The 25,557-nt window shown below is 41.7% G+C and overlaps 1 protein-coding gene across 1 annotated transcript in view; it reads left to right on the forward strand.

The window, feature by feature from the left end:
• The window catches only part of Ryr3 (ryanodine receptor 3), a 506,993-nt gene that overhangs the window by 289,493 nt on the left and 191,943 nt on the right, over positions 1 to 25,557 (forward strand). Inside the window, exons 24-32 of the mRNA XM_051183787.1 lie at positions 1,938 to 2,097; positions 3,867 to 4,014; positions 5,471 to 5,679; positions 6,211 to 6,385; positions 16,114 to 16,322; positions 17,970 to 18,145; positions 19,361 to 19,397; positions 20,719 to 20,882; positions 23,749 to 23,914. Of these exons, the coding sequence (XP_051039744.1) occupies positions 1,938 to 2,097; positions 3,867 to 4,014; positions 5,471 to 5,679; positions 6,211 to 6,385; positions 16,114 to 16,322; positions 17,970 to 18,145; positions 19,361 to 19,397; positions 20,719 to 20,882; positions 23,749 to 23,914 (1,444 nt within the window). The remainder of the gene's footprint in view (positions 1 to 1,937; positions 2,098 to 3,866; positions 4,015 to 5,470; positions 5,680 to 6,210; positions 6,386 to 16,113; positions 16,323 to 17,969; positions 18,146 to 19,360; positions 19,398 to 20,718; positions 20,883 to 23,748; positions 23,915 to 25,557) is intronic.

Genomic DNA, 25,557 nt, shown 5'->3' on the forward strand with positions numbered 1-25,557 from the left:
CACATAAGTCATTTACGGAAATGGGAATTTGTACCAAGATTCCATTTGCCTCTCTCTATGTGTGTGGCCTACTATCTTTCCACCTCTACATTCAGCAAAGTCACACATTCAGATAATTGCTCTCTGCTACATATGCTGGCTCATTCACTGTTTTGTTCTCTTGCTCCTCAGCGCCAGCTCTGGGTACACACACAGTAAAACACGTGTTCGCCGTGACAGGAGCCAAAGCAGTGCCAGCCTTAATCAAATGCTCACTATCCCCATGCTTCTTGAACTCCCACACTGATGAGTCACTTTTTACACACAGCACCTTGTGTCAAGGAAATAATGTCTAAGAGGTGGCATGTGGAGAGGTACACTCCTAACTGAGGTTGCTAGAACCAATATATATTGATGCATGTTGAGTCTGCCAGAAGCAGTTGTCCTGAGAAGGTAGATGGGCCAGTTTCTCTATGACTATAACAGATGCTGAATCTCATGCTGTCCCGAAGATTCTATATGGAATGGATCTTAGACTATCTATCACATTCAAGTTCTTGCTCTAGTCTGGGCTATCAGTAGTCGTAAAGCCCTTCAGCATCTCTGGACTCATATTCCCACATGAATATAATTAACTGCTCTGGGATAATGGCCCTATTCATAGTGTACCGAACCTTCCCCCTTATACCATATATCTATCTGGTTCATAGTAAGCCCTTTCACATTTGCATACTGTGTCTCAAATGATAGGCACCTGAGGCCATGACTCCTGAACTGTAGAGCCAACTGCAAAAGTCACTTCAAGCTCACAAATCATCAGCTGCCATGGCTTTTTATTTTAATTCCAAGAAGAAAAGTTGGGCTTTCCAAGAATAGGTGACCATTTTATGTTGATTTTAAGAAAGCCCTTTAGTTCCAGGTTTTATCCTTGCCAATCTGGTTTTTAACATTTTGTGTTCTGAAGTAGAATGCAGAGATTTCTGACAGTGTTGAAACATGCTGAATGTGTCTATCATTTGCAGGTCACATACATAGTTTTCTTAGATATAAAAGTAAATCTGTATTGGCTCTATTTTCTCCATGTTATACTTTGAAGTCATGAGATTGTATAAGCTATAAGGCGGTACATTAGGAGCTCCATCTGTGAATGCAAAGTAGTTTGTTTTACCTATCAACCAAAGAGAGGAGATTTTGTATGTGCCATTTTCTTTGTGTGTGTGTGTGTGTGTGTGTGTGTGTGTGTGTGTGTGTGTGTGTGTGTGATGTTGATCTTAATAAAACTAAAACTGTTTAATACAGAGACACATTGCTGTTTGCAGTACTGAGAGTAAGTGACTATATGTGCTCAACCATAGATGGGTATCAACCCCTCAACAAAGACTCAGGGGCCATCCCAGATGAGGGTATAGGGAGGGCTAGAGGGTAGGAAGAAGTGCTGTAAAGTTCTGTCCCATGGACATAACATGGTTGCTGCACACATGAACTCAGAGCACCTGTGATTAACTGCAAAAGACTGACAGTACTACACAAGATCAAGCCAGGGAAAAACATGGCAACGGGATGTGAAAGGAGTTCCAGAGACATTAACTCCCACTGAGGAGCTATTGGCAGCTGATGGCTGCCTGCTAGGGACAGAGAGTCACTTTTCTTTGAAGGGAGCTACTTATAGGTTAACCCGTGCTCCACTGGATGACCCCACACCATGCCGATATGGGAAGTTCTAACTGGATTCAATGCATTACTTAAAAAAAAAAAAAAAAAAAAAAAAAAAAGGTCATAAAATTTGAAATAAGATTTGCTGGAGGGAGCATGGGGGCAAGTGGATGAGGTAATAGAGCATTGATAAAAATGTGTTATACATATATAAAATTTTCAAAGAATAAATTTTCAAAAAAATCTAGGAAAAGAGAATCATATGCATCTATTCAAAATGTGTATACTTTTGCATTTGCTTGTAGCTATATGATGTCCAATGGGTATAAGCCAGCCCCTTTGGATTTATCTGATGTTAAGCTGTTACCACCTCAAGAAATTTTAGTGGATAAGCTTGCAGAAAATGCACACAATGTTTGGGCAAAGGACAGAATAAAACAAGGATGGACCTATGGCATTCAACAGGTGAGGAGTGGTGGGTCAAGCATGCTAGAGAAGTAGATGTGGTCATCCATCAAAATGTCATTTTGCTGTGAAGCATGTGAGATTGCAATATGGGCACTGCCCTTGCACTCTGTTCCTCACACTGTGGTTTGTTTACTATTTATAGAATTGTGGACTGGTGAAATTTGTAACTGTCACATTGACATTGACTACAGGCATCATTTCAATTTTGCAAAAGTGGATAAAGTTTATCTTCCCTTTAGTTAGAGATTCACTGATAAAGTGCACACAGGGCAATGTATTTTATCTCATTCTCTGTCATACTGTTTTCACTGTAGAGAGTTAAGTTTTCATGATGCTCTCCAAGGTCAGGGTTAGGTGACAAATCGATACCCTGAACCAGTAGTATTTCTGGGATGGGATGTGAGAACAAATTAGCATCATGGGTCAGCAATAGTTGTGAGGTGGCCCCTAAATAGCTACTGGTGAGGTAAATTCAAGGGAGAAATAGCCTTGAAAAAGAGTGAAGCAACACACACACACACCAACCACACTTTAGGCCACTGAACTAAGGATCCTTGGGCAGAAGTAGAACCCCTGGCTTGGTTATGAAGTAACCTAACAGCTAGGTTAGCTGTGTGTAGCTTCATAGCAAGGAGTCTAACAGAGTTTAGAATCAGGATTCATTGTAAGATATTGGCCCAACTCTTTCCCTAAACTATTTCCCTCATTTTACTAATCACAAAGAGTTAGCATTCGGAATGTTCACATGAGTTAACTCATACTGCAGCCTCTGTGTTGATGTCTTTTCATCACTATGACAAAATACCCAACAGAAGCAACTTCAAGGAAGAGTGGGGCAGAGGAGTTGCTCATGGTTTAAGTCCATCATGGAGGGGAAAAGTACATGGCTACATGAGCTTAGTTGGGACAGCAGGAGAGCCTATGCACATCTTGTTTGTGTCTTTCTGGATCAGGATGCAAAACAAGGTGGGACCATCACCTTTAAATGCTTGCCTACTACCCAGTGTCTCTCTTGGGCCAGCCCAGCCTCACCTCTTAAAAGATTCCACAGGCTCCCAAAACAGCCCTACAAAGCTGGAGACCAGAGAGGTTCGAACACATGAGGCTGTGGGGGATATTTAAGTTTCAGACTATGAAATCTTCCAAACTTACTTCCAGGAAATCTGGAGAGCAAGAAGAATCCAGCTATTGAAAACATGAAGGCCTGGGGATGAGGAGGTTTTGAACAGTGTACCATGCATCTTAGTTTGAGGGACTTTTCCTGCAGGTGACCTTTCATTGCCCTCATAGTCTTGCCTAAGGAACTAACGTTGGCTCCATTGCACAATGTACCTTTTGTGATGGGATGGACATACTTTGCCTCTGCCACTCTCCTAATGTCTCTCTCATGACTTAAGATGCTGTTGTGAATGGGCTGTTGACAGTTAAATGTTGGCATGAATCTCCATAAGGAATAGCTACACAGTTCCCTTCAGCCTTATCTTGGGAATGGAGTTGCTAACCAATTTGATGACACTTCATTTTATTTGCAGGCTGGCATTATTAAAGTGTGTTTTTAGTGCAATCTTTGAGCATTAGCAAGATTTCTACTTTTATATCCATTTAATCCTGAAGAAAAGTAGCAAATATTCACACTGCTAAATACCAATCCACATGGGGAAAATCTAATAGACTACTATGAGCCAGTCAGCAGTCAGGAGTATGTGAGGGCTGCTTTGTAAAACTGGAATATGTTTTCTTGGCTCCTATCCTTTGGCTTCACATAGGACTTGAAGAACAAAAGAAATCCCCGTCTGGTGCCATATATATTACTGGATGAGCGTACCAAGAAATCAAATAGGGACAGCCTGCGTGAAGCTGTACGGACATTTGTTGGTTATGGATATAACATTGAGCCATCAGACCAAGAACTAGGTAACAAGCTGTGATCATTCATTCTCACAATAGTTTATTAATAAGCAAGTCCTCTTATGGGGAAATATTACCTTTAAGTAGGTCTAATTTATACTTTTGGAAGTGGTGTAGTTCTTCAAATGTGATGTTTTATTCTTGAAGAATGTCATACATGCATATAAAGTGTTTGCATTATATTCCCCCATCATTCCTCCCCCTAACTCCAAAGCTACTTTCATCCCCCCTCCTTCCAACTTTGTGTCCTTTTTAGTTTTTATTACCCACAAAGTTCAGTTTGTGCTGCTAATGGTACATTTTAGGGGGTGGGACTTTGGTTTACTGTGAAGCCTTATCCCATTGACAGATGAATGAAAATGCATATAATATATTCTGATCCTGATTTCCCCTCCCTTATCTCCTTCCAGGTCCTCCTCAACCCCCTATATTCAGCTCTATGCCTTCACCTTCTTTCTCTCTCTCTTTAGAAAAAAAAACAAGCAAAAATAAAAACAGAATTTAAAAAAAATAAAACAATGAAAAACGCAAGAGACACACCAAAATATCCATAAAACACAAAATTGGAAACCATAATATACAAGAAAGAGACCAGAAATGTTTTTTTAAATGTCCAAACAAAGCAACATGAGGGAAAAAAATAACTGTGAAAACACCATAGAGTTTGTTTTATGTTGATCAGCTATTGCTGGGTGTGAAGTTTTTCCTTAAACATGTTTTGTATACCCAGTGAGACTCCACTGGAAAAAAACTAATTTTTCCTTTATAAGAAGTTGCCAATTGGAGATAGCCTCTTGGTTAGGGATAGGAGCTCATATCTACTCCCTCCTCTTAGCGCTGAGATCCATCTGGCTTCAACCTGTGCATGCCTACTAATAGATATTTTGACAGTGCTCATTTATGTGACCCAGGCCTATGGTGAATACATTTTCTCTAGAGTAGCTAAGCTTTTCAGGATACTTGGCTACAGAAACAAATTACATTTATTTTTCTCTCACCCTCCAAAACTTGAATACCAGATTATTTAGAGGTCAGGAAATGACAGTCTCAAGTTAAATTCTATTACTGTCAAAATCACCAGCTTACCCTGGAAGTGCCAAAGGCTACAGTGGTTCATGAGATGGAAACGGAATCTGTCCCAGATTCGGAGCTTTTTGTCCTCTTTATTATGATGCTGAACAAGCGATTTAACCTCTCTGACCCTTGATTTTTCCATCCTGACCTTATAAGGTTATTATGAAGAAATCACTATGAAGCCAATATTCAGTAAATGGTGGCTCGTGCTGCTGCTGTGATGTCATGACAATAATGATGAGTGTCATGGTATAAACAAAATTGACTTATTGAACAGTGGGAGATCTATGACCATCTTAGTTGTTGGCATCAAGTCGTTTGAGAAACACATAATGGTTAAAAGTCTGTGACATCTGTTTTCCTCCTCCCCATCGCCTGCTTCTCACAGTAGCTGACCCTACAGTTGAGAAGGTCAGCATAGACAAGATTCGATTTTTCCGGGTAGAGCGGTCATACGCAGTCAAGTCTGGAAAGTGGTACTTCGAATTTGAAGTGGTAACTGGAGGAGACATGCGTGTTGGCTGGGCCAGGCCAGGTTGTCGTCCAGACATTGAACTGGGTGCTGATGACCAAGCCTTCGTGTTTGAAGGCAGCAGGGTGAGTCTATTCAGTAGCCATGCTGGTCAGTACAAATTTAATTTTCCAGTTTTCCTTGGAGCCTGGAATTGCTTGGTGCCTGAGTTTTGGGCTTCAGAGAAAATAGCTACCACCACTGGATAATTGACATTGATTGCTTCTTTGTTTTTGATTCTGGGAAAGTAGAGGACTATATCCCACACACTTTTAGTAATCATCTCCACTTCTGCCATTTCCCCCAAGATGACTGCCTCTGCTTTAGAAGTAACCCATTTAACACTATGAAGCCAATGAATGGAGATTTTTTTTCATATGCTCTAGAAAGAATTGTTTACTGTCAAGGCTGACTATGGACCAGGAGACTCAGGCCACCTTATCTCATGCTTGTGTGTCTAGGTTCCCTTCATTCTATGAGCTGCACATGATAGACCCTGCATAGAGATCATCTGCCACTATTAGGAGATCCTGCTGCTATGGCCGTATCTCCAGCTTCTGGGATTCTTGCATCCACCACCACCACCACTTGTCTAAGACTGTGGTCTTGTTTCGCAGGGTCAGCGTTGGCATCAAGGTAGTGGGTATTTTGGACGAACGTGGCAGCCAGGAGATGTGGTTGGGTGTATGATTAACTTGGATGATGCTTCCATGATCTTCACACTGAATGGGGAGCTGCTGATCACCAACAAAGGCTCTGAACTTGCCTTCGCTGACTATGAGATTGAGAATGGTAAATCCAACACTCCACCCTCCCTTACCCTGTGTTACCCTGTGAGATTGAAGGAAAATCCAGGCAAGCTGATGGGACTCCATAGTGCTCTATTGAGAGTACACTATCCTTTGCATGTTCAAAACTCTAAGGAAGATGGCCATCCGTTATGCTGCAATTTCTGAAGAATCAGACAAAGCATGGTGATGGTGTGCTGTTGTGAATATAAATTCTGTAGTGAGGCTAAGTCCATGAGTTCTACCTTGACATTTTAAGATTCCCCAGGTTTTCTTTCAGTACAATAGAAATGCTAATTGTGTACGATGGAACATCCTTGGCAGGAGAGAAAAAAAAATCTGTGGATTAAAGGGTTATCCTTTTATTCTGATTTGAATTGTTATTCTGCATGTTTGTGTAATTGAACTTGATGCTTTGATGGGAACCATTGGAACACAAAAGCTAGATTTAGCTGTTCCCTTGAATGAAACATAATTTATTTTGAAATTCAAGCTCACTATGAAATCAAAGCAGAGTTGTACTTATTATTGGCCATGGATAGAGTACAATCAGCGCAATGCTTCCAGTGACACAAGGAAGCAGTTAGAGCTTATTATTTGTCTGTCTGCATGGTCGTACAAGTTGTATACAGATTGTTGGCATAAGGAAGAAGAGCACTGGACTACAAACTGGCAGACCTTCTCCCTTGGAACTGTGCAACTCCTGTGGAGACTGCCTGACTGCTCTGGGCTTTATAGTCTTCATCTATCAGAGTAAGACGATAGATGAAATAAATTCCATTGTTCTTCCCAGATATGAAATTCTAACAGCGACATAACACAGCTGGGTACTTGCCCCTGTGCTGTACGCTGTATGTTGTGTGCTGCACTCAGCTTCATAATTTCAGATAGGAAGGATGCTGTTCTGAGTCTGGAGACAAGAGCCCTTGTCCTACACCTGCCTTCTTGTGGCATCTTAACCTTTTTGAGCCTCATTTCCCTTATGTAAATGATTAGGACTATTTGTAGCACAGAAGTTTTGGAGAGGTTATAAAAATAAGAGTCTGTCTCAAAAAACATTACAGATATGTAACTGCATGAGCAAGAGAATACAAATAGATAAAGACATGTTTATATGATAGAAATGTTCACTACTTACAGAGTGTTTTAGCTTTATGAAGATGTACTTTTTACAGGTATCTGTTATATGCAATGTGCATGTACAGTTGAACCATTCAAGACATTACCAAGAGTCTAGTATTTGGGGAAATAGCAAGGTTGCAGCTGACTCTCTTTTCCTAGATAACTAAATCCAGATGGAGGTCATACTTTAATGCCCTTTAACAGATTTAAAATCTATTTTGAAGATGGTCCTGATTGAAGAGATGAGTGGGAAGATGTGGTATTGCCATCAGGAGGAATGGAAACTGTCAGCTTTGGATGCAAATGGGAGGGTATGCAGCAGATGATATCAGAACAGTGTAGGGAAGGCATCCCAGAACTCCACCATATGCAGTGCTGTATCCTTGAGTACAGGAAGAAAACGAAGGTCTAGACAATCCAGGTGTTTCCCCCATGGAGAGTAGGAAGGGTCCAAAGACAAATACTTTCTTCCTGCCTTTACTATTGTGTGACCTAGAAGGGGATTGCATATCTGCCTGCCTTTGGTTCATTTATAAGGTAAGAATCTTGTCTGATTTGCAGTGTTGAGAGTTTTGTGAAGTTTGTATACCTTTGCATTATGTACAAAGCCTTGAAAGTCAAGATACATCCCACCATGTTAAAAACACAGTATCTCACCACCACCACCACACCCCACCCCCCGTGTCAGAATCAATGCCTGCACCCTACCCAGAGGCTCTGGTGGTTTGGACGCATCTTACATTCTGAGACGCAGTAGTCTAGCACAGGAGCAAAGGCAAGTGGGGGCAATGCAAAGGAGCTCCTTTCTAATTGTGGAATAAGTGAGATGAGAATAGGAAAGGTGACTAATAACGCGGAACATGAGTTATAAATGGCAGTGACTAATTCGGAGTGAAAAAAAATCTCACACAAGTGGCATATGAATTGAATGTCGAATAAAGAATCCAGAGTTAGTAAGTTAAAGGAGAAATGTAAGCCCATCAAGATGCAAGACTGCTGGTGTTGTAGCAGCAGGAAGCTTCAGGAAGGGATAGGACAGTAAGAAGGTAGAGATTTATATATGGAATGGATAAATGATAGAGCTGGCAAGGTGGATGAGGAGTAGGTCATGGCCTTATATGTTAAGTCTTCTCATTCAAGAAATGTATGTCTAACCTGAGCTGAACATCCCTGGACTTCGCCTTGTGAAATGGACATACTACAGTGAGCAGAGAGATACTATCAAGGAGAGGACTGTTTGAGAGTAGCTCAGCTTTCAAAGATTATCTGTGCTGTGATGAAAGAGATGCCTTTTTTGTGTGTAGGGACATGATCTGACCTTCAGAATAGCAAATTCTATTATTAGGAAGCTGTCTGATAATAGACTTGTACCATAATATGTTTGTGCATTATACTGTAGTATTGTATCTGCTCTAATAATACAGAGACAAGATAATTGGAAGGCTCTTTCAGCTCTGTGATGGTGCAGGAGTTGGCAGAGGGATGGTTGAAAGGAAGCCGATGTGTCCTTCTGTAATAACAACAGTCCAGAGGCCAGTGATGATAACCATACGACATCTCTTTGTTCAGTGCAAAATGTGGAACTAGGCAGCAAACCTTGCCTTGCCTTTTAAGAGAATCATCTGTTGAAACTAAACATATAATGTTTGTAATCACCTTAAGGCTCAGTGCCCTATGTAATGGTACACTTAGTGCACCAATGTGCCATCTAGATCCTCAGTAGGAATTGTTTAGTCTTCTGGCGAAAAAATAAGAACCATTTCAGGGTGTAGTTTCTCCTAGGTCCCAGAAGAGCCATGCACTCATTGTTGCCTCTATCCTCTTCAGCATCACAAATGGTAAGCTCTTAGCTGTTTCATCGTCTCCTGCCTAGACCACCACAGCTTTTACTATTGTTAAAGCCTCAGGTATCTGGAAGCTCAGATGCTTCCAAAGTAGAAGCTTAGCAACTAGTCTTCACATTTCCTTCACTTGAGGGGAAGAGAAAAGATCCTGAAGATCCTGCCAGACCTTGGGATGAGACATCTGGAATGGGCTTTGGTATGTGCAGGCCCCTGGGGACACATCCTGCCTCTTGCTGCAGCTTTGGAGTTTACAGGGCAGCCTTCCATGCTGGTCCCTACCCATTGGTCTCAGTCTAAAAGGTCCCAGGACTTTGCTAACAGCTAGGAGGCAGAAGAAAAAAACTTACCTGATGGAAGTGCCACTGCCTTCTGTGACTTTGTGCCAAAGGGTCCTGTGTTCTCCCTCTAGATGGGGGCTGTGCTCAGAGACCGGCTATGGCACAGGAGTGCCACTTCTTGTTTCCTGAGCATTCTGTGCGTGCTCCAACCATCACAGGGTTGTCTCTGAATTCCATCTTGGGGATTAGCAGTAAATAAAAACAATAAAAGCATACTCCATGGTTGACATTCAGAGAAATAGCCCAAGAATGGCCCGGGTCATCTACCCACCTCTCTGCCAGATCCCTGTCTGCCCTACTGCTAGTGATGTTCCTCATATCTGTCTGCAGACTGAAATGAATGGCAATCAGTCATCATATGGATTTTCCAGATAATTGTTTCTTTCCAATCACCAACCACCTGAGACTTTAAAAACAAACAAACAAAAAAAAAAAAAAAAAAAAAACCCTCGCAATCACAAAACTAGTATGAGATTCCACCTATGTGATACTAAGTTCACCAGAACCTGGGATCCTCTAAAAGTTTTAAGTTCATGCTTTCTTCTCCCTCCTTTCCTGGGATGGCAGTTCTATATGCATGGTTGACTTAATTCCATTTGCATGCAATCCTGAGCCTCTTCAAAGTTGTCTACATATTCACATCTGTTTGCTGAGTGTAAGGAAGTGGCAGAGGGAGATGGCACCTTTGCTCCTGTTATTTACCTTTCTTAATGTATCTCCAGTCTCATTTGGGCTATAGCTTGGTTGGTCTGTGTGAGTAGTGACAGTCCTAGTGCGTGACAATAAAAAGCTATGCTAATGGTAATGTAACATGCCCTTGGCCAAGTGGGTCTTGTTATCCATATAAACTCCAGAGAGTCATGTGATTCTTGTGTACAGGTAGAACTGTTCCTGTAAGGAGCCTGAAGGGCCAGTTGACTGTATGTCTTCAATAAGCTAATCTAGAGGCAAACATTGAACTATGTGACTCAGCAGCATTTGTAGCCAGAAGATCTAGCCACAAAGAAAATTAGTTTAGAATACAAATTGACTTCCACCTTTGATATTTACTCTGGGGTTCTACTCAGGCCACATTGTTCAAAAGCTGATGCTGCAGTTTGCCTAGTAAAATTGAGCAAGTTACTCAATTCCTCATCTGTAAAATGGACATATATATTTTTATTTGTTTGGGGTTTTATTTATTTTTTGGTTTTTTGAGACAGGGTTCCTCTGTAGCTTTGGAGACTGTCCTACAATTCACTCTGTAGATCAGACTGGCCTCGAACTCACAGAGATCTGCCTACCTCTGCTGCCCGAGTGTTTTGTGTGGGCAATGAAAGAGATATCTTGATAAAGGGAGCCATTATGGGGTTAGAAACCTGGTGCTAGACAAATTCTCAAGAGTCCACAAGGATGACCCAAGCTAAGACTCCTAGCAATAGTGGAGAAGGTGTCTGAACAGGCCTTCCCCTTTAATCAGATTAGTGACTATCCTAATCATTATCATAGAACCTACATCCAGTAACTGATAGAAACAGATGCAGTAACCAACAGCCAAGCATTGGGCTATGCTCCTGGAGTTCAGCTGAAGCAAGGGCAGAGGGATCATATGAACAAGGGGAGGGGGTCAAGACCATGATGGGGAAAACCACAGATAGCTGACCTGGGCTAGTGGGAGCTCTCAGACTATGGACTGACAGCTGGAGAATCTGCATAGGACCCAACTAGGCCCTCTGAATATGAGTGACAATTATGTAGCTTGATTTGTTGGGGGTGTCCTGGCAGTACCACCAGGATCTATACCGGGTCCATGAACTGGGTTTTTGGAACCTATTCCCTATGGTGGGATACCTTGCTCAGCCTTGATACAGGGTGTAGGGGCTTGGTCCTGCCTCAACTTGGTATGCCAGACTTTGTTGACACCCCAAGGAAGGCCTTACCCCCTCTGAGGAGGGTGTGGGGATGGGAAAAGGGGAAGATGGGGTGAGAAAAGGGAAGGGGGTGAAACTGGAGTTGGTATGTAAAATGAAAAATAAACTTTTTTTAAAAATGGGCATAAAGAGATAACTCTGTAGAACATTAAGCCCAATATTGAGGAAGCAACTGGTCATCATTTGCTGTTGTAGTTTATTTCATTATTGTTTCCCCTCCCTTATCTATCATGCAGAATTATAAAGTTACATGAGATATTCATGCATTGAGTTGAAAAATCCCAAGATGGTGAGATGGTTAGCTAGACCACTTTGGATGGAGAGAATGGAGTAAATTTGTCCAGATATCAAATCTGCTTCTCCAAAAGAAAGTGCCTCATGTAAATTCATCTTTCCTCTATGACTTCCTAGATACCAGGTTCCAGCCTTGGAGTTACCTTCTCTCCTACTGCATCACTGAGTATCTATAGTTCTACCTACTTAGCCCCCAGGGGGTCCCCAACACTTACCTCCTATTGTTCCAGCATCTGTGACTTTTGTTGCCTTTATATTTCTTCTGCTGTGTCCAGCCTTCCCCAAGAGAGGGCTCTAGCCCATAAGGACAGTTACTCCACTCTATAACATTGTGTCCTCTGCCTGGGAACATACTGCCATTTAAATCCAGGGCACCTGTCCCTGTACCATCTATCTCCTTCTATCATACTGACTGGCAGGCAGATTGTGACTCAGAGGGTATGAGATCATTTTGTACTGGCAGTCCTTCTTATGACCTTGCTTTTGTCTGTTGGTGCCTCAAGTCTTCTGTTTCATCCTCAGTTGAGTGCTATCTCTTAACAATAATGAAGATCCCAAGTTCCTTAGGAGGGAAAGGAGGCTCAGTGCAAATAATACCTCTCCCACCTTTAGTTGTCTGTGGGTCTGTCTCAAGACTAAGTCATCTTTCTCCTGCTTCCCTCTCAGAATTTTATACCTTCTGAGAGTCTACCCCACAATTCTACTAAAGGAGAAAGGAGAAGGGAGTTTCTTAAAGTTTCCTGTTCTCTGCTCACATCAACCTTGGAGTACTTGATATCTGGGCTCTAAGATAAAAGCCCCATAGTATTGCATTTCTAGCTTGAGAAACATCCTTTATCAGAACGACTGAAGTACTGTCTTGTGAAAAAGGTGGTTTACATCAAAAACATTCACTCTTTTAAACCCCACTCCTTGCCCTCCTGTAAATGAACTCCTTGAGATTGGGGTAGTTCTTCATCCCTGAAGTCTTGTTATAACATACATCAGAGACCCCTGTCCCACAGAAGAACTAGGAACATCTAGTAATCTTTGTTCTACTCTGTAGCCAGAATCCCAGGTAACTTATTTATAAGTAGCAAGCATAGCATTGCTAGGGTGACTTCTGGTTGAGTAGTCTACTGCCTCTCTGGAATGACAGGGCCAGAGGTCTGGCTCCCAATGTTTGGTGACCATCAGAGGACTTTATCATTCTGCTAGGAGGACATTAATGTTCTCTAGTTTTAATAATGGCATTAAGCACATCTGTACCCAAAATAGATGCATATGTCCTAATACCACCCAACTAGTATGGAGGTGATTCACTTTTCACTTATGTGACATGATTTATATAAGAACATCATGACATGTGGGCCCCATAGCTTATCTGGCTAAAGTGCCTGTATAATAAGAACATCATGGTTTAGGTGACAATATATAAGTACTTACTCTATCAAGAATGAAGTTTGGCCTTGATACATATGAACAATATAAAAAGTTCCTGTTGTTTGACATAATGCTCTCAAAATTGCTCTTTTGTTTCCCAGAAAAGATGAAAATGTCTTCCTGAAACACATTATTTCATATGCTAAAAAAATGGTAATAGTAAAACCACTTCTCCTAAGACCAGCACCAGTTTTCTTTGTAGGGAACCCCAGTGCCTGCATGAGGCATCAGCCTGAGAGATGTTCTTCCCTTCCTGGTCCTCTCTGCAGCTTCAGCTGTCTTCCAGCCGCCTGCCTCCTGCATCCTCCCAGATCCAAGATAATTAGTGCTTTCCTACTTTCCTGATTTGTTGGTCTACAATTATGATTTATAAATAACCGACAAAGAAGAAAGCCAAACAATTTGAACTTCTGCTTTGGTCTGTTCTGAATTTTTAAATATGATCGGGTCCTAGAAGTGAGCTCAGAGGGAAGACAGTAGTGGTAGGAGTGAATGGTATCTGGCGCATGCTTGGCTCTTGTCTTCCTCCTTAGGTGAGGACAGTAGACAAGAGTGTGAAAGCTTATAAAGCAGCAGCAATATAAGCAATATAGTCTTAGTATGCAACACTCTCAAAACACAAAGGATCATTGACCTCACATTTCACTAATGACCAGTCTGAGGCCCAGAACAGTTGAACAATTTGCACTGTCACATTTTTATTGTTTGATTCTGTTCTTTGGCAATTGTATGTATATATGTATGTATGTATATGTACTCTGATTACACACCCCACACCACCTTGTTTTTTCTCCCTCCTATCCTTGTCAGTGACCTCTCATCCCTTAGAATTCCTTGAGACAGGAGGATCGCTTGAGCCCAGGAGTTCTGGGTTGAAGTGCGCTATGACAATCGGGTGTCCACTCTAAGTTCAGCATCACTTCCTTGCCCAGATTCTTGACTTTTGGGTTGTTTTTGTGACACATTTAATTTAATTAGGGCCATCTGTGTGACCATTAGATTGAAACTATCCATTGGAACTCATTGGGTTGCCAATAAGGACACAACTAAGGATGTAACTACCACTGTTACTGAATCTATATAGAGCAAATACTAATTAGTGAGGGGTAAAGCCCCTTGAGTCCCACCTTCATCCATGCCTGATTGTTGATAGGCCTATTCCTGTGTAGACTCCATGTAGACATCCACACTACCAATGAGTTCATAATTACAATGGCTGTGTCTTGCCCAGAGAATGGCATGTCACAGCTCTACTTACCGACTTCTGTCTCTTATATCCTTTCCACTGCTGCTTGCAGAATGGTTTTGGAGGGAGTGGTGTAAGTGATAAATGTCTTGTTCAGGGCTAAGCACTCTTATAGCACCAACTCTCTACATTTCAAGAATTCACCAGCATTCAGTGGAAAGAGACCTCTCTGTTGAAGCGTGAATGTGACATTTCTCCATGGGTATAAATACAAATATTTAGAAGGCAGCATGATATTATATCAATGTAGGTAAACAATAGCATCTAATTACCCCACTTGGGCCTAAAAGCTGTTCTTCCATGCGCCATGTATTTTTAACCAGGTTTACAGTGCCAGGCATGGATTCCCTCCAATGGGGCAGGCCCCAAATGCAATCATAAAACTGCTGTTTAGCTCCATAAGAGTAGTATCAATAGATACACTATCATTTTTTTAATTAATTGAAGCACATATAATTAAGATATAAAGTTACTACAGTAAAGAAATTAACATATTTGTTATCTCACATTGTGGCAATATCTTTCTTGCACAAATAAAGCCTGAGGGTCAGAGAATGGAGCTTGCCACTAGCTAACTACAGAGGTCTGGAGGTCTGTACAGACTGATAGGAAGCGATGTAGCTGGGCAGAAACAGGATATACGTAGAGAGAAATAGGAAATTGGTCTCTTCTCTGCTGAGATGCTCAGGAGATAAGGTGTGCTATGGCTTACTCCTTCTCTCTGATCTCTGAGAATTTCCCTCTATATCTGACTCCAGCTTTTTATTATATAGACCAATTAAGAACTCCTTTTACATATTGGCACTCACATGGCCAGAACATTCAAGGCAGGACAGAGGCAAATCACTCCACGAGGGTCCAAGTCCAGCCCTGGAAAAGCCACTGGCTGCCTTCCGTAAGCTTGCACTAGACTGGTCTAGGTCTTTGGATTTTCCTGCCTCAGCTCCTAATGGCTGGGATTACAGGTGTGACCTATCAAACACCATCCATGTCTTTATTGTTCTACAAAATCTGTTTCTATTTATTTTACATGTATAGATATTTTGTCAATATGAATTTTGTGAACCACTTGCATGCCTGGTACTGGCATAAGGTTTTGGATACCGTGGGATTGGTATGGTTGTAAACTGCCACATAGATTCTGGGGATCAAACCTGGTTCTCTGGAAGAACACCCAATGTTCTTAACTGTTGAACCATCACTCCTGAAACCAGGCCCTAAAATCAATTTTAAAGAAGGCATAGATAATAGATTTTGCTGTTTTCATATTTGTTTTACTCTCCCATCTTACAAATATTCTTTGCTGCATGTTTGGCTTTTTGTTTGTTTGTTTTTTCACAAATTAGTTTAAACAAAATTCACTTTTCTCTCCCATATACTAAGGGCAGTATTTATCCAGGCAGCTTCCTGTTGTTGATTTTGTGTGTCAAAAAGACAGACAAGGGTTGTTGCTTTCCATCTTAACTCCTGGACTTTTCGATAAGAACAGGAAGTGCAACTCCAGCTTCTCCATGTTTTCCCCAAATGGTACTGAAGCCACAATCTTTACTCTGCAGGTTTTGTACCCATTTGCTCTCTGGGGCTGTCACAGATTGGCCGCATGAATCTTGGAACCGATGCCAGTACCTTCAAATTTTATACTATGTGTGGCCTCCAGGAGGGCTTTGAGCCTTTTGCTGTGAATATGAACCGAGATGTTGCAGTGTGGTTCAGCAAGCGTCTCCCAACATTTGTGAACGTGCCAAAGGATCATCCCCACATAGAGGTAACATTACACCATGGGTGATCCCAGCAGGGCAATCAAGCCAAGCCCCTATGTTCCCACAAAGTCTGCTGTCAACAGGAGTTACCTAAGTCGATACCCTGTCTGTCTACCCACCACCCCTGGGGTCTTCATAGCTATGCTGCAGGGCCCTTCACTTATAACACTTTACAAGAGACAGCAGCCTAGTACACAATTTTGCAGACTGCTTCCTAGGCTGGTCATCAAGTTCTTTGCAACATTGCTACAGTGGCATTGCCATGGTACTTCAGTGTCCAGAGATTTTTAACATTATTTTCTTCGTAAAGTTTAACATTTCTACTTGACATTATATACAGTAAATGTGTGTGTTCCTCCATGCTCATAACTTACCTTTGCGGCTTTGTTTATGTTGGTGCTGTTAGGTGCTATTACTAGTGTTTTAAACTGAAGTGGGAGACTTGATTATGGTATCCCCACCTTTAAGGAAAGCAAAGATTGTAAGAAGCCAAATTTGAGTTGTGGATCTGTTTTGGTGCCACCCACTGTGAATAGTGCTTTCAAATGAACCGGCTCCATTGCGTGTTCATTGGGTTCAAGCAAGTGGCTTGCTTAAACATGACTCTACCCCCCTAACCTAACTTTCTAGAAGGTCTGAACCTGACAAGCAGCAGCTCTTAATTGCTCCTCCCCCATCAACCCTCACATTTTGAGGGTAAGAGTATATTTCTCTGGTTTCAGGATAACCATTATTTTAAAAGTGTGGTTCTAAATCCTTTAGCACACTAATGGACTCTAGACTTAAGAAAAGTACAAAATGTGACAGAAAGTGTGATTAAGGCACTTGTAATTTTAGTGCTGGGGAGGTAGAAACAGGCAGATCCTTGGAGCTTTCTGACCAGCCAGCCCAGCCTAGTTACAGTATAATAAGGGAAGCTGTCTCTCAAGACTAATTGTTGGCCTCTACACATAGGTGCATACATGTTCTTGTGCTTACACACATACACACATTGCATCCACATGAACACACAAACATAAACACGTGTAGCCACATACACACACACACACACACACACACACACACACACACGGTAATGATTAATATTGTAGGTTACCACCCTGCAGTCCACTGTGATCCAAAGCCATGAATCACCTCAGGATTTAGAGCAGGCTCAGGACTTGAGCTCTAGGTCTAGGACTCCAGCACAGATGGACACCTATGGGGGTGAAAGTGTGGCTGTTCCTGATTTTAGAGCTCTCTGGCCCCTTTCTGTAAGATGCTCTCATGATGCTCCTGACAGCAGAAATATTTGCAAAGATTTCCTTTCAACCACTTGCCCCCTGATTTAAAAGGTCAGTATTATGTGGACACCACACTATATCACCCAGGCAGCAACACCTCTCTCTAGTATTTTTTCTCCATCCTTGACCTTGCAGTGAACCTATGGGTATATTTTATATTGATAATTTCTCCACCCAGGTGCAGAGCTAAAGTTTCCTACCAGACAAAAGTCCACATCATAAATACCATAGTTTGAGTTATTGCTAGTGATATTCATAGTTTGCAGAATGTCTTGTTCTATGTTAGGTCAGTGAGAGGCAGAGGGACAGGGTCAAGGTCACACACACCTTCCCATATGTCAGGTTAAGGACTCATGGTGATGTTCCCAGGTTGTGAGGATTGATGGCACCATGGACAGCCCTCCATGCCTCAAGGTGACCCACAAGACATTCGGCACACAGAACAGCAATGCCAACATGATCTACTGCCGCCTGAGCATGCCCGTGGAATGCCACTCCTCTTTCAGCCACAGCCCCTGTCTAGACAGTGAAGCCTTCCAGAAAAGGTGAGGGGGTGGGGCAGTCCTGTAATTCTCAGGGGTTCCAAGTGTATCTGCTCTTGGGTTGTCTTTCTGTTTGTTTTGTACTTAATTACAACATGAAAAGTGAGTTTATGGTAGCCTCTCTGCTTTCAGTCAGGTAAAGAAATGAGGATGTAGAGGGCTGGGGAGACAATTCCGTCTGTAAGGTGTCTGCTGCATAAGCAGAAAGGCCTGTATTAAATCCCATTATCATTGTTTGTTTGTTTTTTAAATAAGATATGGTGGGATCTACCTGTACCCCCAGTGCCAGTGGGAAGAAACAGGTAGATCTCAGGTGCTCACTGGCCAGGCAATCTCTCAAAAGACAAAGTAGATGGAGGCTGAGGAACAGGTCCTAAGATTGCTTTCTGCCCTCCATATTCAACATGTGATGTGCTTCTATACACACATGTGCATTTATACACCCATGTGCCACATGTACACATGCACACACGAACAGAAAAAGAAATGAGTATGTGTGTGTGCATGTGAGTTTATGCAAGGGTGCATGTGTGTAGAGGTGTTCTGCAAAATTAAGAAGCCCATGTAGCTAAACAGTAACATCTGGAGCAGGTTTCTGCTCTCCTTGGAATCTCTGAGCTTGGGCCTCTTTGTGTTCCTAATTCTTGCAGTTTAGGAGCAGAAAGACAGTTTCTATGTGAAATGAGAAATTTCCAGAGGCCAATTGCTATCTTTGCATAGCTATGGGCATTTCCAAACCTTTCCCCAGTGTGCCTCTTGAGTAATGTGATTCCTTCCCTCCTGATAAGGAATGGATTCCTTGCTGACTTTCTTTCCTTTGATGTCTATTTTTAATTGCTGGTGTATGCCTGCTGTCTATGGTGTCTTGTCCAAATCTCTTGTAGCAGTTCACTATCCATCAAGGTTTTGAATAAGCACAGCTGCTTGAGGGAATGTGGTAACCCATTCAGAGGCATCTCTGCCTATGTTATTGCAGCACCCCCATCCTCATCCACATTAACTTACAACCTGAGGCAGGGGGATGCTGGAAGTCATAGTACTGTCTATGGCAGTACCTTACATATGAGCAACTCCCAAGACCACTTGCAGTCACTGGTATATAGAAAACAGCCAGTTTCCTAAACCTGCCTTGATTGTTAAGGGCAGATCAATTGCCTGTCAGAACTGCGGGGTTCTCTATACAACTGAATAACTAAAACATGGATTATCTTCCCATAGGAAACAGATGCAAGAAATACTCTCTCACACAACAACAGTGAGTAAATGCACTCAATTATGGCTTTAATTATTTGATTTGCTCTTCCTGGTAATATGCCCCACACAGCAAAGATGTGTCTAGATATCTTCTTTAATTGTCAATTACTCTGTCTCATAATATACATTTGGATGCTTCCAGAACATTTCTATGGTATTTGTTGAATAAGGAAAAGAAAGCAGAGCTCAACCTGGAGCTCCTAATTGGGCATCATGTGTCCTTGTTGTTCATTTGCCACCAGGGACCCATCCCTGCCTTTCTGATTGAAAGAAACATGAGTTGGAAGAGTCCCAATTAAACCCTTTTGTTTGCTCTTTTGTGTCAACTTCTATGAGTCGGTTCCCTGGTGTCTCTGTTCAGTGCCAGGAGCAATCTTGAAAGCAATCAAAGAAGGAGCAAGAAGACAGCCCAGAGGACTGAAGCTACTTCAGGTCCCATTCTGCAGTAGCAGGAGTCAGGAAAAATACTTCCTCATTTCCTTCTTTCATTCTCCCTTAGTACCTGGTGTCCATGGGAGAAATACATGCCGCCCCTTCTGTAACGTTCACCCTGAGTGCGTAAGCTGAACAACACCAAAACCAAGCTTCTTGATGCAGCAAATCATCCCGCTGCTGTGTGTGGGCACTATGGTCAGCACATTATGTATGTTCCCATTTAATCTCCATTTAATTGACTTAATCACAGCCCCTGTGAGATACGTGATATTGTGTACAGAGGAAAAAAAAAAAGACTTACACAAGTTCACACAATAATAATCAATTGTACCAAAGATTCAAGCCTAGCTTTTTTCCAACTATGCTTTTTTTTTTTTTTTTTTTGCCACAGTCAAGAAAATTTGGCACAGTACAGATAAGTAAACCTACTCATTATTGTAAAGAAAGGAATGAAGTAGTCACCTTCCTTGCTGCCATGGTCATTACTATAACATGGCGATAAGTCTCATGGGGAACTTTTATTCTCACCACTGCCTATGGTTGGCACAAAGGCCACACAGAGTGGAACATGGGCATTTTCTTTTTCAGCTTCCTTCTCAAGACTTTGCATAAACAAAAACCTTGTTCTGAGTCTAGAGTGTAGCATGGTATACTTCCTCAACAGTGTGTTGATTTAGTCAGACATGGTGACACAGGCTAAGAAAGGAGGGATGCCACAAGTTCAAGACCAGCTTGAGCTACAAAGTGAGACTCAACTCGGGTAAAGACAAAGAAACCTTCAGTGTGTACTTCTTCATAAAACAGCTGAGTGAGCTACTGGATGATTGTATCTCTTAGCTTCCTCCCGAGACAGACACCCCTCACACACTCTGTTGTCCCCTCCACAGCAATGCTACTATGCTATCCGCATTTTTGCTGGGCAGGATCCATCATGTGTCTGGGTTGGATGGGTGACTCCGGACTACCATTTATACAGTGAAAAATTTGACCTGAATAAAAACTGTACGGTGACTGTCACCCTGGGAGATGAAAGAGGCCGGGTCCATGAAAGGTAAGGGGGCTCCCAGGAGGCTCATTCCTCCCTACAACAGTCATTTACACCTCATCTTTCAGCCCAGACAGAGAAAGCATCCCAGCCTGTCTTAAAGGAACTTAACTGTTTTTAAGTCATTAAGGAAACTGGGATCACCATGACAGTGAAAATGGAGTGCTTGTAGAGGCAGAGGTATATTTCATCACATATTTATCACAATCCAGGGATGTGAGATAGACAGTTGGGATGAGAGAGCCCTCTCGAACCTGCTCCATGATTTTGAGGTAGGCTTTAGTTTCTACAACATCAGAACAAGACAGGAAAAGCCTTTGTGTACCTAAGAGAAGCTAGTTTAGGGGAAATTGAAGAGATGAACAGTAGCACACATTAACTGACAAATCAGAACCCCTTGTCCCAAGGGTTTATAATGTCTGAAAGCTTAAACATATAAAGAAGACATTTGAAGACAGAGTTTAAATGAGTCCACAAGACACAAGATAAATGATAAACAGGTATTTATTAGGGGAGAACTTACACATATAATAGTAAATAAGCGTTGTGGTATTTCTGCTCCAGAAGATGCGGTCTCTGCCCTTCCAGTGCTCTCACCACAAGCCAAGAGAGTGAGCCATCCCTACCTCTCCCTTATAAAGGGACATGTCTGTCCCTGAAGCCACACCCCTAAGAAGTAGCCACCACTGCAAGTTCACTGTCAAAGAAAGATGCCACTAGAGACTTGGAAAACCCATGAATAATAACCAATGAGTCAAAATTAGGACTCTCTGGGGGTAATGTGTTTTAGGCCCACCTAGGTCCTTCAGTGTCCACTGTCACTGCTCTCAAGGAAAGTCTTTGCCTAGATGTATCCCAAATATAACCTTAAAAAAACATGACTTATCATCTGTGCACTTCCTATCCTGTGGGTTTGGAACATCTTTTCATTGTGTAGCCATGTACCAAGATGTAGTAGGTTCTCCTTGGGTAGACCTTCACACCCAACTGAATCAAGGATCCTTTTCAGAAAGTCGGTGCTTTTTATATAGTAAAACACATCAAAATCTGACCATCACAGGTGAGTCATGTCACACTCATGACAGTCCCCTGTGGGCAGATGATGGAAAGCACAGGCTCTGAACTCAAGCTTAGATGCTTACCAGGTGTGAAATTAATTCCAAGTCTCTTGGAACTCTGATTTCCTTATATTTAAAATGAGAATAATAATTATCCAGACCCCAGAGTGCTGTAAGAAGTAAATGAGTTAATTCGTAAAAGAATGCTTAGGACAGTGACTTACCTCAAGGACTTGATAACTATCAGCCATTACTGTCAGCTCTTAAAGCAAGTCCTGGTCCATTGTGGTGATCAATAATTCTTAGCTCTTTGTCTGACACGATAAACAATATACACAGGGTTGAGTTTTACATGTTTCGGGGTATTTTAAATTTAGTATATTTAAAATATACGCAAAGCCTGCCACTTCACAATACACAGCTCAATACATTATTAATTGAATTCTGTAATTTTAAAAAGCAATGATAACATAGTCTTATCATGAACTTTATAGAAATCTATTCATGGCTATAACCAGAAGACACAGTCTCTGCCTAAGGGCGCTCATCCTGAGAAAGCAGCCCCATTTTTGCCTAAATAAGAGAAAATGAAAGGAAAGGGATATGTACTCAGAAAGGGGATTTCCACTCACAGGAGATAGTGGCAGACTTCTAGAAGTAGAAGAAAACAGAATTTCTTAATACAGCCAGGATTTTCCAAAGAGAGATAAACAGCCTTTAGGATTCAAGGATCTGTCCATCACACAGTGCTGAATGCTTGTTCTGGGTTCCTTCGCACAGCTGAGAGATACAACAGGAACTTAGGCCAAGCCACATCAGATTGGTCTCAGTATGTTCAAAGGGGTTTCTCTAGCATCCAGTAGAGAATAAATTGTTCTTTAGCCTTAAAAAGGGCCACATCTCATCACTTTAGAAGCCCAGGTCCTTCAGCTCTTTACCCTGGTGAACTGAGGAGGAAGCAGAACTGACTACTTCTTGTCACCACCTTCGGGGGGGGGGGAGGACTTTGAGAATCCCATTTCACATTGTCTTTTCCACAGCTCTCTCTGGGTATAAAATTCTGCAATTAAGAAATGAGAGCTGGGAGTGTATCTCAGATGTAGAGCCCTTCCTTACTCTGCGTAGGATCCTGGGTTTGGTTCCTGTCACCACAAAAGTAAAAAGAATAAGGAATTTGGTTTGGGAGCCTACAAATGTTATCACAGTTTCCTTTTAAGTGTAAATCCCACATGGAGTTCTACACTCTGAAGACTGGTAGACATACAGTGAGAGATGAATCTATGTGGTTACTTAGCTATTTAGGCTATTTAGTAGTGTAGCTTGCAGACTTCTAGAGAGCAGGGAAGTGCAGTGTAGTACAGGTCAGGGAGCCAGGAGACCAATGGAGACAAATAGTCTCTATCTGGACCCCAGTTGCCTTTCCAAAGAATATGGGCCAAATTTTCAAGCACCTAATGGTCTATGATTCTGGATATCAGACAGGGATACTGACCCCAGATGACTGCTTCTGTTTCTCACATCAAATTTCTCTATAGATTTGCCTAAGGCTAGTCTCCTCTCTGTGTTGTGATGATTTTCTGTCCCTAAAATGGGAGTATTACCCTCCTGTGTCAAAAGATTGAATTGCTAATAAGTTGGGATTATCATGATCTGCCACACAGTGGTTCATGCCTGAGTAAACTTAGTTGAAGCTGTACAGTTGTGTAGGGCTAATGGTAAAAATTCATAGAGAGGATTCTGGAGCAATTTATGAGTTATTGATTAGAACCACCCAGACTATATTCTGTAACTTCTCTCTTTTCTATGGTTTTCAGTGTGAAACGAAGCAACTGCTACATGGTCTGGGGTGGGGACATTGTGGCTAGTTCCCAGAGATCCAGTCGGAGCAATGTAGACCTAGAGATTGGCTGCCTTGTAGATCTAGCAATGGGCATGCTGTCCTTCTCAGCTAACGGGAAGGAACTTGGCACCTGTTATCAGGTAGGTGTGGGTGCTGGAGCTGAGCTGTTACTTTGGGCTTTGGGCTTGGGATTTATGGTTTTGTTCCTCTTCATCTTCCTTTCCATCTTCATCATCCACCTTCATTCAATTGGTGAGACCGTTTGGTCGACTGCCCATTAGCAAATAAACAAGAACAGAGTGAATGTATTTTATAGAGAAAAATATGTTTATATATTGGGTGATTTTTATATACTGGTCATCTTTTAAGAGGAGACAGAAGCTCTGAAAGATTATTCATTTATTCTAAAAGTACTTCTCTGCTGCCTTTATACTGTCTGTGGTAGATAAGATGCGAGATTTAATGGGTAAACAGAAATAGTTGTCACTTTAAGACATTTATTTACTCAAAATAGAAACCTATAGAAACTGTGTAGTCCCTTCACAGAGGGATTTGACTCCAAATGGATACTTAATGTGATCCCTTAAAATCTATTTTTCAAATCACATAATTTTCTGTTTTATAAACTGTAAACCTCAACAGAAATCCCCAGGAAAAACTTGAATTACACACATGCCATTAACCAACAAATCAGATGTGTTCTTCTTTATAGCCATGTGAGCCTTACAAAATGTTATGCATCCTACTTTTTTCTTAAATTTTGTGAATTTAAGAAATTTAAGTCCACTAAAATCTGAAAAATACTTTAAGAAAAAAAACTGTCTAACAAAGTATTTCTCAAATTACTGACACAAGGAAACTGGTTTTTTTTTGTTTGTTTGTTTGTTTTGTTTTGTTTTTTAATCTTACCTGATAATACTTTATGAATCTAGAGACCCATTGAGCTCACCCTAGGAAATGCTACGCCTAGGGTTTGTATTTCCAAGCATTCTCAACACTCCTAAACACAGGACAGTGAGTCACATGTATGTGTAGGTAGAGTTTGCTAAAGAAGTTAAGAGAAGGGTTTTCTCCCATGAAGAACAATCAGGAGAGTCTCATTAGGGAAAATCTGGGTTTTGCGGGAGTGAGAAGAGCAGTACTCTAGGAATGCACAATGGGTCAGCAGATAGAATAATAGTTGATGCTATGGTTGGTAAGAAGGGTTCCATTTGGAGAGGGTGGGTTATACATAGGAAATAGGGACTAAGAAAGGTGTTGGCATGAGAGTGATATGCAGTAATTAAGGAAGCTAAACTCAGTCTCCTAGGGTCAACAGTTTAGTTAACCACAACAGATATGTAATACCCTCTTATTACATAATAGATAAAATTGACGATTCTTTGGTCAGCCCCAGGTCCCAGTCTTTGGATTGAAAGGCTGATAGGCAGCCAGATGTCTTGCTTTTCCTTGCAGAGACGGACCCAGGTATAGAGCAGACAGAACAGTTATTCCAGTTCTGAAACACTCACTAACCAAAAATTATGTGTGAACCAAACTTTGTCTACATGTCAGGAGCAGCTGGCTGACAGGAAGGCAGTTTACCTGTCCCTTCAGCAGTTCCTGCAGTGAATGGCACACTCAGAACCTCCTCCTATGGGCAGTACAGTCAACACTTGGCACGTTTGCCTGGCAGCTGGAGGGCCCAGCCATTTCCAGAAAGAAGCATTTGTGAAACCAGGCTCTAAGGAAGAGAGTGAAGTACTCTTCTGGTACTTCACTTCCCTTGCCAAGCTTTTATATA

The sequence above is a fragment of the Phodopus roborovskii genome, unplaced genomic scaffold (genome assembly GCF_943737965.1).
Source record: "Phodopus roborovskii unplaced genomic scaffold, PHOROB, whole genome shotgun sequence".
Classification (NCBI taxonomy): Eukaryota; Metazoa; Chordata; class Mammalia; order Rodentia; family Cricetidae; genus Phodopus; species Phodopus roborovskii.